The 12,548-nt window shown below is 33.8% G+C and overlaps 1 protein-coding gene across 1 annotated transcript; it reads left to right on the forward strand.

The window, feature by feature from the left end:
- The first annotated feature begins 8,714 nt into the window (after nt 1-8,714).
- On the forward strand, nt 8,715-11,114 carry LOC114715954 (heterodimeric geranylgeranyl pyrophosphate synthase small subunit, chloroplastic-like). Its single transcript, XM_028900872.1, has 2 exons — nt 8,715-8,757; nt 10,110-11,114. The coding sequence occupies exons 1-2, from the start codon at nt 8,715-8,717 to the stop codon at nt 11,018-11,020; spliced, it is 954 nt and encodes a 317-aa protein (XP_028756705.1). The 3' UTR covers nt 11,021-11,114.
- The last annotated feature ends 1,434 nt before the right edge of the window (nt 11,115-12,548 follow it).

Raw genomic sequence — 12,548 nt, forward strand, 5'->3', positions numbered from 1 at the left:
ATTTTTTAGGGACACTTGGAGCAAGAGGGAGGCCAAAATTGTGTCTATAAATAGCCCTCCCAAGCCCTTCAAAATTTGATTATTTTGGCATTCTAAAGGGGGGAGGTTTTGCTGCAAAAAAAAAACTCATCTTGAAGGGTAAAGAACATGCTGAAATTGGTCAAGAATTATCGAGCAAAGATTAGGGATTAATCAAGGTATGTAAGAGCTTCTTTTTGACTATATTTTACCTTATTTCAAATGAAGTTTGGTGATAAAAATCCTAAGGTATCATGCTATGTAATTTTTGAATTCAATGAGAAATGATTAGGGAAGGATAGAAACCATGATTAAGAGCTTGGGTTAGCTTGCTTGGTTGATGCTTTGATTGATTTTGGAAGAAACTCCAAATTTCCTCATTTGGGGAACCTATTCAGCCAAGCACAGTTGAAGGGGTTAGGAGTTGCTTCACATTAATTTGATAATTCTAATGAGTTTAAAATGTGATTTTGTGTAGGAAAACACTAAGAGAAAGTATTTGAAAGCATTGGAATAAAAAATGGACTTTTAAACCCTAAATCACATACCTCTAAGCCAAGCTCAATGCAATAGGAAGGAGTTTGATTTTGATAAAACCAAGTTGATATTTGAATTCTACATGAAAAATTGTGTAGAAATGGCCCTTGAAACTTGTCAAAATAAAGATGGAAAATTAAATTCAAATGTCAAAGAAAAAGGGGTTGTAGAGTTATCTTGATACATAATGGTATTTTATATGACATTGTTGATAATATGACATATATTTATGCATGAATTGATAGGCATTGATCAAAGACACAAGGAGGAACAAGAAGAACTAAAGGAGGCCGAATACTTGGATTTTTGAAGAGGTGGTAATGAACTTGCAATTTGAATACTAACGTGCTTTGCTTGTTGCTATGTGTTACTTGATTTTTATGCCATCATGTGGTAGAGCTAGATAGATGGTAATGTGATTGACTCCATGCATAATGTGCCCTAGCTTTATGCAATGTTGAGTGTTTGAATGGTATGTTTACTTGCTCCCTTTCCATAGCATAAGAGCATGTAAGTATGCATGATATTTAGCTAGTAACATATGGCATTCTTGCATTGCATGTTTAGCATAATTATTGTGGTTCTTGCTACTGAGATTTCTATGAAATCTCACTCCTTCCATGTTTAATTAACTAACAATCTAGGGTTGGAACATCCAAGGAGGAGGGCAAAGAGATCGTGATGGAATGAGGATTGTCTATGCCTATGTTATTCATGATTTTATGTAAACTCCGTTTTATGCAAGTTTGTAATAAATATGTATGAAGTTTGGATACTTGTATAAATGACTTTGATGTATGTAAATGCTGGATAATATTATGGCTGAATGTGTTTTATATATGTGGAGGTGAAATATGATGTCAAGGAAAGAGTATAATCAAGAAAAAGCATGAAAAAGGGATGAATTAACTCTATTAATACCTAAATTTCATGACAATGTGATTTTGGTCAAATGAATGAGTTTTGGGCTGAAACATGGAAAATTTATAGATTATATTTTTAGCTTTAAAACAAGTGGTATTTCATCAAAAGTGGATTTTTATACAGAAAGTTATGCCTATCCAAAGGTAGGCATAAATCCTAAAAAGTTAGAAATTTACCACATGAATAGTGCTACTTTGCTAGAATTCTGGGAATGATTGATAAAGGCTCGGTGCAAGAGAGCATTTTTCCTTTGAAGATCATGTTAATAGCTTTAAATAAAACTTAGAACCACCTCATTTTGATTTTTCAAAAATTAGTTATGATTTTTCAAAGTTTGGCCTTGGTTTAGGGTTACGTGAATAGTAACCCGAATTTAATGTATTTTAAATTTTGAATTTTTCTAACTTAAGGCCATAAGAAGTGGTTCTAATTGGTTCTATTTGAAAGGTTATGTGATTTAAAAGGAAGGTATTACATAAACAATCCACAAGACTTAATTAATAATATCCCAAAGAGATAAATGAATACCCTAAGATGGCAAGTAAACTATAAAAACAAACATAATTAAAAGAATATGGAGTGATATCACCCTTATTGGTAACCTTACGCTTCTTGTTCCTTCCACATTGCTTCTCTACTACTCTCACTAGTAAAAAATAATGAGGTGAGACCACTGTGTAAATAATAAAAACTCTTACCCACCTCACCTACTAGCACCCTTATACGAGCTCCCTATAAGTGTTATGTGGACTGTCCAAGGTTAGCAAAGCACACATGGGGTATGAGTTCCACTAAAGAAGAAGTATACTACCTTAGTAAGTATATTACCTAGTATCCCATTGGGCATACTACCCTTAGGATATGCTATCTTGAGATGCCTTTGGAGTATTATAAGTGAGGATGTACTACCCTCTGCAAGGGCCAACTATAGTGTGCATTATGGAGGAAATCACATAGTAGTCTAACAAGCCTTTATCACAATACCTCCCCAGGTCATCCTTTAATAACAATTAATCATAACAAGTATTCATCCCTATCCTACATCATAAACATATTTGCAAACATATAAAGTTCAAAACATTACATTACGTCAGGAATTGACAGTGATGCCACACAAACAATTCATGCTATCACACAAGGCACAAACACAGACAACACAATTGTGGACCATTTGTCACAGTGAGTCATATAATGTCTCTCCTTTTTACCATATGAGTTATCAAATAGAAGCAAAAGGAACCACATTTCATGGTCTCAAGATTAGAAAATGAAATTTTCAAAAATTTTCTTCTTGGGTTACTATTCACATGGTAACCCTAAATTTTGGCTAGATTTGATGATTTATAACTAATTCTAAAAAAACTCAAAACAAGGTGGTTCTAACTTCTATTTGAAACTCTTTTAATTGTATACATAAAACAAAATACTCACTAGATTTATAGCCTTGCTAGCTGAATTCCATTTTAGCCGAAAGATATACTGTTCATTTGGTAAATTTTTTCCTTTTTTAGATTTGTACCATTTTCAAAAATTCATAACTTTTCATATATAACTCTGATTTAGATAATCTACCATTCTATTTAAAGATTAAGACAAGCATTTTTAACCTATCAAATCTCCTAGCCAGATTTGTCCATTTGCTCAAAATCTAGTGGTCATCAAATTATAGCAAATAAAGTAACTTTCTATCTCTTTTAATGCCCATTCTTATGCAATCCGTGCTATGATCAAGCCATTCATCATGCACATTTTCACATAATCATAATATGACCATGATCCACATCTAGGTAAGGTTATATGTTCATATAAGTATCCATAATCATTTACAAATATACATAGATTAAGATAAAAGTTCACAATTTCATAGTATAGCATATAATTCTTCACGATATCTCCATATCTCTTCTTTTGTCATATGAAGAGCCAGCCCTTAAATGGTGTCAGTTAGATATGAAAGGGGTGAGATTTCATAGAAATTTTAGTAGCAATGAAACCACAATAAAATGCTAATAATACAATGTTATGTCATGCTATATATCAATCATCATTCTCATGCCTTTACTAGCATTATCATGCCACGGAAAGGGAAGTTATAATCATACCATTCAACAACTCAACTATGCATATTGTCAAGACATCCAATGTAAGGATTTTAACATATCACATCACAACTAGCCCATCTATCTCATGGCATAAAATCATATAACAACAAACAAACAATGCAAGTTAACATCAAAGTTGTAAGTTCTTGCTACCTCTTATTAAGCTTTGATCCTTTCCTCTTTTTTCTTATTCTCGAAGCTCTCCTGCAATTGAACAATACTTATCAATCATGCAATAGGGGTATTGTAAGTATAAAATCATATGGCCTATATATAATATCTTCCAAATTCCCTTAACCTTTTCTCTAGTTTTTAGGTTTTTATATAATCTTTTCTCATAATAATTTCTACATGCTTTTCCTACATGATTTTACATGTAAAATCCATATTTGAACTTGAATTGATCAAAATCCAACTCCTTCCTACCCAATTAAGTTTGGCTGAGAGATAGGGGTCTTCATATTTAGAATTTTAATTTCAATTCCCATGCTTCCAATTACTTTCCTTCAACATTTTCATACACAATTTTCATCTAAACTCATTGGAATCATCAAATTGATATGAATCAAACTCTAACCCTAAGTTCTCTCCTTGGCTAAAACATAAGCTCATGGGTGGCAAGTTGGAATTCTTCCATAAACTAAGTTGCAATACAAGTTTCCAACCTTTTTTTATTCTTTAATCTAGAAGCCAACTTCCAATCATTCATCGTGTTTCAAACCATTTTGGGAAGCATGGTTTCTTAGGACTTTTAGCCATCATATTTCATCAAAATTAAATCCAAATCAAGCACTAATCATGTTAATTAAACCCTTAAGAGAATCCTTACTTACCTTGTGAGTTGCCTTGATCTTGGCTTGGTTCTTTTTCTCTTCCTTCTCTTCCTTTTCTCTCCTTTTCAATGGCAAAACCATTTCCCCCAAATTTCTTATGTTAGCTGAATTTTGTGCTCCTGAAGGGGGTATTTATAGACAAATTTTTTGCCATTGGTTTCTCATTTTGCCTCTTGAGAAATGTTACAATTGCAAGTCCACTTGTCCTCTTCATCAAGCCTTCCACTATGTGATCTTGCCAAGTGTTCATCAAAGTTGCCATATGTCTTGGTTTGCTTAGGAAAATAAGGGTAATCATCTCATGTGCTTTATAATGATATATTATTTTAATTCCTTTTTAAGTTTTGCCCTTGAAAAATTATATGATTCTAACCTTGTCCTCTTCATCAAATTAGCATCAAAATAGGGAGGAAAATAAAAGAAAATTCGTGTACAATTATACCCTTGGCTAGTCCTCCAGCTATTTTACAATTTTACATCATATCAGGTGTTTTTTCAGGTCCTAACTTATCCGATATCACTGGCACATGTTTTGGCACCCTTTTCTTATCACAAATAATTTCACATGCCATCTTATATGCATGCACATGAAGAAAGAAATATTTTTCTCTGTCTCCCATTAAAAACTAATAATTTTATTTAGGAGTAATCTTGACCAAATTTTTCTTACTAGTCTATAACTTCTAAAATTTGTCCCTTGGCTCTAGTAATCTTTTTTTATTAGAGGAAAATTCTCTAAGTTTTTCCAGGCCAAAACTTAGCCTGTAAGCATTCTATTTTGAATCTCCCCAAACAAGACATAAATAGGTTTTAAATTCTTTTAAAACCTACCTCTTCGTATTTTGGGGATGAAATCATTTTTAAAACCTCCAATAATTCCTCAAATATTTATTCCCATTTTCTCCAATTATTTGTAACCTCCTCATATTTTAAATAATTAATTTCATCTAGTAACACATAATTAGCTAAAATCCTAAGAATTTCATAAATTCTCCCCTAGATACTTTCATCATTTTTAACCTCAAATGGGCTTCAAGACATCATTTCTCTTTTTTTTTTTTTTGAAATTTTTAAAATTTTCAGGCATACTTTTCATTGTTCCCTTTTTTGACCCAAGATCTTTTGAATTTGCGATTTAGTTCCTACTCGAGTTTAATCTCAGGAATCATCTTATTGAGATTTCTAGCATAACTTTTAGCCTTCCTTCATCTCAATTTTCCATACTCGACCCTTGAGACTTTATTGGAGTCTCTATCTTCCTCGTTCCTCAGTCCCAAAAAACTTTTATTTTGCAATGTAGTCTCTAAAAATCCTCTTATTCTTTTAGGCAACTTTTGGAACTCCTGCCAATTGGGTCAAGTAGCTTGCCCATTTTAGACTATTTTAGGTACTTCTAGGTCTAAAATTTAGGATGTGACAAGCCATGCGATATTTTGCTGCGATGAATGGGCGAACACTATGTGAACGCCTTTCACCTATCTAAAAGTCCAAAGTTTTTTGTTTTTTGATCTCTATCTAGTCCTAGGGTTTCAGACATTAATTCCGTTGACACAAACAATCGCGCCAGGCCAATTTCAACTTTCCAAAGAGGTCTTTACTGAGTTCTTTATCAATTTCCCTACTCCAGGTTATCCAAAACCTATTTATACATCCTCATAGAGGAACTAGCAGGAGAAAAGAGTAAGAATCCATTTTGTTTGATCTCCAAAATCTATCACAGAGGGTCATTAAAGCGTCCCTCGAGAGTCCCACAGATGCCAAAAGTTGATCTGCAATAATTTTATATAACTATATTACTGAACCGAAAAAAGATTTGTAAAACGATATCCAAAATCTAGCTAGATGAGAAGCCCAATGGGGATTACGTCACCTTTAGAATTCCCAAAAATCTTCAAGAGGGTGCTCTAATTTTATCCTAGCAGAGAATAACCCTTCCTTTTTAATAATTCCAAAAGTGAGGGCATCATGCAAGAGGGCTCTTGTTTAAAATTTCTGGTCGTTCATTGTAGCGAGCATGGCACATTGCCCTGGTGAACGCATGTAAGTGAAACAGTGTTTTGAGGTTAATCACCACGATGAACAGTGGAAAAAGGGAAAAAGAAAATAGATGTTACAGGCGAATAAGTCCATTTGCCACGGTGAATGACACAATTAATGAAGATGTATGTTTTAATTCTGTAGTCATTTTTCATCATTTCTGAAATCCTTGCTGGTCCTCAAACAACAATGCCTTGGGTCCTTTGTTGCCATTTCAACTTTGACTTTCCAAATGATCTATTATGAAAATTAACACACTGCAATATCTAGAATCTTCAAAAGAAAAGTAATTAACAACTAAAAGAGTAATCACAAAATTATGACCAACTCACCATTGGATAAACCAAATTCACATAGTTACTCAAAGCTGCTAACTAAATTAATGTAATTAAAATCTATAAAACACAATAAAATGCTCACTCAAACCGTAAATAAACATGCAAAAACAAGGAAATGTCAATGTGTCAAAGGAAGAATTCCCCATTACTTGGGATTGTGGGTTTCAAGTAATAACAAGTGATCTTGGGATAGTATAATGGGCCAAGAGGAGGAGGAGGAGTAGGCTCACTTCCTCACCTTGTTCTTCCACTATCCATTCAATCCTAGGGAGTGCTACACATCTTTATTTGTTGATAGTTGCGCTCATGACAGTGTCCACAAACGTGACTCAGATTAACTAGTTAGGTGCCACTGCCGACAGGTTTGAAGTGTCTTGTCATATGTAATTTATCTCTTTGTATTTTCATTCTCTTAAGTTAAAATAAATTTAAAAAATTAATTAGATTTCATTTTAATTTAGTTTAGTAAAATCAAATCCCACCATTTTAGTTTGTTTTCTTGCTGTATGAACTCAATTAAGGTCCATTAGCATCAAGTCGAGCAACTAAATACGACCTAGGTTGGCTATTGTACTACTAGTGGTTAATTAAGTTTAATTTGGGTGCAAGGCAACCTTCCTCATCAATGAGATGGTATGAAAGGAAAATAGATGACTTTCGACGCTAATTGTTCTCAAGCATCTCTGGTGTATTAGTTTATTAAAAAATAAAATAGAAAAGCACTTTTTTTACCGGTTAGAATAACAGTGGTATAGAAAGTAATTAAATTTTTTTGAAAACTTTTCTTCACCTTTATGCACCAATTGTTTCCACATGCTAAAATAAATGAACAAGATTTTACTAATGAGCAAGATTTCTTGTAAAATTCAATTAGTTTCTACATCGACAACTGTTTAAACTAATGTAGAAAATGTTTTATACGCAATTAATTAAGCAGCTAATGTGAAAAAACTAATATCCTTACTACTTATTTATGAAAATGTCACGGGTCACACTTTTTATACCATCTCTTTGACAACCAATGTAATGTAGAAAGGGTGATATAAGTTAAAATGATGCTTTGCACCAGAGTAAGTTACTTCCAAAAATTGCCATTACAAACAAAGACAATAGAGATAAAATTATTAAGCTTAGTCTTAACTATTAGGGGCATTTTCACCAATTGAATGATAAGTTTGTGTTAAATCATAATCTTCGGTTTTGCTATCATCAAAGTTATGGACATATCAAGACACTTCTAGGTAGCAAGAAGAAGGTGGAGTGGGTTTTGATGCCAAGTTATTGATGCAGAATTAGAGGAGGAACTCTAAACAAATCTCAATATTAAATAATTGCCAAAATAGTATAAGTAGAAAAAATTACTATGATTTGATTAAAAGTTAGGGTAAAATGTTACCCAAAAAAAATTAGGGTAAAATCATAGGTACTTATAGATTAATTCCCTCCTTTTGATTAAAAATAATAAATTTTTTATAAAACATTAAGATAAATGTATATTAATCTCGTATACCATAATTGCAGTTCAGACTTTATGGGGCTGTTAATTTTAGATGCTTTCAACGCATATATAAAATTTACATACTAAAATCGTAATTCAAATATATTCCTCAGTTTTTCTTCTAGTTTTCTTTTAAGGAAATAATAGGACCAGCTTGATTTGTTGGTTTAATTTCCGTTTCCTTTACCTTGAAATTTGTTAATTTTAAATTTCCGAAATAGAAGCCCATTGAGGACATATAATGGAATATACCAAATAAGGAGAAACATTTTCTTTTGAGTGAATGACATATAACAGAATATACCATAATTATGGGGAAAATGACAATTAAAGATATTAAAATTGCCCCCGTAAAATGTCCACAACACACATTGACACCTCATATGATTTGTTGACTTATTTTTATGAAATTTAACACGCGTAGGGCATGGACAATGGGCCACCGAAGAGTTTGATGTCTGAGTCACACTGTACCGAATGTGGGCCACACAACTTGTAACATGAAGTGCAGACCTTGGCCCTTGCATATAACAAAAATATGTAGTTTTTATCAAAACATACAGATACAAATATAATAGTAAATTTATGTATGTTAATATACAATATATACATAATAAAATTTTCTTTTTTTATAAGTTATATAATCTTTTATCTCTGCAAAAAATATAATCTTTTATAAACTTTGGAATAAATGTGCAATTTTATCTCTATTTTTACTTTTCAAGTGCATTTAACATCCCAATTTTTTTAGGATGCAATTTTGTCCATATTTTTTTTTAATGAATGATCTTTCTTTCAGTGTTTGTGGTTTATTTCATACTTTTTTTTGTTTCCTATTTCGTTAGACTTTTGTTTAAAAGAAAAATTAGCCTTTTTTGCCCCTAAAAAAAAAATCAAGAGGAAGTTGTACTTTTACCCCAGAATTTCGTAACTTGTTATGTGAAATTTAAATATGACTAAGATGTATCTAATATTCTGAAATATCTTTCTAATAATGTCAGCATCCTAAATTAACTTTTTTGTGCATTTAACATCCTAAATAATTTTTCAGTAACAGTGAGTATCCTAAGTTTAGGATATGGACAATGCATTAAAAAAAAAAAAAGCACGGTAGGATGGCATAAAAAATTAATTTAAAATATATAGTGCTACTGAAAAAAAATTTTAGTGTGCTTGATACAAGTAATTTATTTTAAATATTAAAAAAACATTTCAATTAATATCTCAATATGGACCGAGAAAAAATCGGATACTTAGCTGGCAAACACATGTGATATCACGAACTGATAATAAACTAAAGTATACTTAACACATTTAAAACATTACTAGGACATTCGCGTAATTCCATACTAGACTCGTGTAACACATTAATTGGCATCATTGGTTACGTAAATAAAATATACACCCAACACAGCACATCGTTGGCCGGCAAAGACAAGCTAAGAAAGGAGACTTTTTTTATTCTATTTGCAGAGAACTAAGAAAATTTTTTTGTATTAATATATCATTTTTATTTATTATTGTGTTAATTTTATTTAGATGAAATATATTGTATAATAAATAAATTAAAAATAAAATTAAAAAGTTATTAAATTTTAAATAAAAGTTAATCATGTATTAGAAGTCACTTATAAATAATAATAAAATAGTACTACCTTCTTAAAACAAGACCTCGTTATAGTCCACGAGATGTTATAGTTAGGAGCGTAGTTAATGTAATGTTAGAAAAGCAAACCATCCTCTATCATTGCTGTGCGGTTCCAAGTCTTTCCTCATTCCCTATCTGCTTCGTCTTTGTACTTCCTATTTTCTTTTCTTTCAGCATCTGCACAGAGCTACCACCATGGTCGGAGCTCTTTTCCAACCCTGTGGAAACTCCACCGTTCAATTATCAAGCAGATCAGATCTCCGCGCTCTCCCTTGCCGTCGAAGCTCACCACGGCGGCGCAAATCACGCGTGCCCACTCTTCTTCCTGGGCTTCTCTGCAGGCAGACATTGAAGCGCATCTCAAGCAGGCTATTCCCATGAAAGAACCTCTCGTGGTATTTGAGCCCATGCACCATTTGGCCTTCACCGCCCCACGAACCACCGTGCCGGCCCTCTGTGTGGCAGCTTGCGAGCTTGTCGGCGGCCATCAGGACCGGGCCTTACCCGCGGCTTCAGCTCTGCTACTCATGCAAGCAGTCGCCTATACTCACGAACACCTCCCATTAACAGATCGGCCTAGGCCCAAGGCCAGGGGCCACCATGAGTACGATCCGAACATAGAGCTTCTTACAGGAGATGGAATGATACCACTCGCGTTTGAACTCTTGGCCAGATCCGACGTCCCGACCCGAGTCGATTCAGATCGGATCCTACGCGTGATGGTGGAGATCTCACGTGCGGTGGGATCAGAAGGCTTGGTGGAAGGGCAATACCGTAAATTCGTGAGAACTCAATTAGACGGGGAAGCGAATATAAAGGCAGAGGTAGAGAAGGGCGAAGGTGGGATGCACGCGTGTGGAGCTGCGTGTGGGGCAGTGCTGGGGGATGGGAGCGAGGAGGAAATAGAGAAACTGAGGAACTATGGGCTTTATGTGGGGATGATGCAGGGGATGATGCGTGGTGCTGAAAATGCAGAGAAAGGGTTAAAGAAAGAATTGGAAGAGATAAGGAAGGTGGCTCTTGGGGAATTGGAATTCTTTGAAGGTAGAAACATTGAGGTAATTTCTAGATTCATTGATGTTTGAAGAATATAATGAAGTTGTTGCCTATATATGGCGTTGTAATCTAATAATATGAAACTTCTTTTTGTATAAGTAGTTAGTGGCTTGCTTGATTTCATGCTGCTTGTGTCTACCCCTCCAATTTAAAGAAAATAAGAGTATGAATTAAGTAGATAAAAAAAATAATGAATGAATAATCAGTAGATATTATGATGCCCTCTGTGGACCACAATGCTATACTAATATATGGGGGATGCATGGGGGCATGGGCATGGGGCCTCTTGAATTGACAAGAGCAGTAACGAGGTTGGGACTATGTACGTTTGCATCAATATTTGAAGAAAATAATGAAATAGTATTATTTAATATGATGCAAATACTGTACCTTAACAGTTGCATCATAAGCATTGTCTTTGAAATGTTTACCGAAGAAGACAAAAGAATTCAATTTGATGCATCGTGTTGGATCAATGAACTAGTTGAAATTTTAGATTTAATATCAACAAAGTAATAAAAGGCAAACATAAAGATTTTTTAAGATAAAATTAGTTTATGATTTTTTATTTTTTTTAGATTTTTATTTTTATTTTTTAAAGTCCAATCGACCACTAAAAAGTATATTTTAGTACATTGATTTTTTTTTCTTGGCTATAATTTGTAAATTTGCTATAATTTTTTTTTTCATCATTAATTTTTTTAATTTAATTTGATCTCTAGGTTCCACAACTTTTTTTGAAAGAAACTGAATTCAATATATTAATTACAAAATACACTAAATCAAAACAAAGGCTAATCAAGATAGCCCTCTCATCCCCCCATCTCCCCGCAGGTTTAGACATGGTGGTTGATCAAAGATTTTGTAGCTTCCTAACATCCCATGGGCCAATTTAGCCAACTGATATGCACTGGACATCTCCTCTCGGTCTTGATAGTTAACAACTACTTGCCAATTTCTGCATAGTCTCTTCTACCACATCATAACATCATAAAAAGGGTAACTTCTATCATAACCCGTAGTCGCAATATTAAGTACCTCCAAATAGTCAGACATGAGGTGGACCTTTTTGAATCCCCTAGCCTAGCTGAGATACAATCCCTGAGTGATACCGATGAGTTCTGCAGTGACTGGGGGAACTTTAGAGACTTTACAACTAAATCCCATGATCCAATCCCCACCCTTGCTTCTGATTACTCCTCCACATCCACTCTTACCATTTTCTAAAATTGAGCATCAACCTCTAGATTGATAAAATCTTCTAGTGTATCCTCGTAGTCTAGCCTCCTAAGGTTTTTGTCATTTAGTCTCTCACAACTTCTGCGGAGGTCATAGTCTGGGCAAACTCTAAAGAAGCTTAATTGAGAAGTTAAATACTCCGAATTAACAGCTTCTTCGAACAGTTTCTGGCACCTCAACGACCAGATATCCCAACAGTGATATCCAAGTAGGTTGTCCTAATGGACTTTTTTGCGTAAAGTCATTTCCGGCTTCTTTCTGTAGGTTCTACTTCAGCCATTGTGTACCTTGTAAGGAAAAGAACTCTCCCCACATATG

This window comes from Neltuma alba, unplaced genomic scaffold (assembly GCF_004799145.2).
Source record: "Neltuma alba isolate B1F8T4 unplaced genomic scaffold, ASM479914v2 tig00011630_pilon, whole genome shotgun sequence".
NCBI classification, from domain to species: Eukaryota; Viridiplantae; Streptophyta; class Magnoliopsida; order Fabales; family Fabaceae; genus Neltuma; species Neltuma alba.

Bases quoted from the DNA above. Each gene is read 5' to 3' on its own strand.
- LOC114715954 (XM_028900872.1), top strand. From the start codon at position 8,715: ATGGACAATGGGCCACCGAAGAGTTTGATGTCTGAGTCACACT. The intron at 8,758-10,109 runs GTACCGAATGTG...CTTTTCTTTCAG, and splicing joins TTTGATGTCTGAGTCACACT to CATCTGCACAGAGCTACCAC.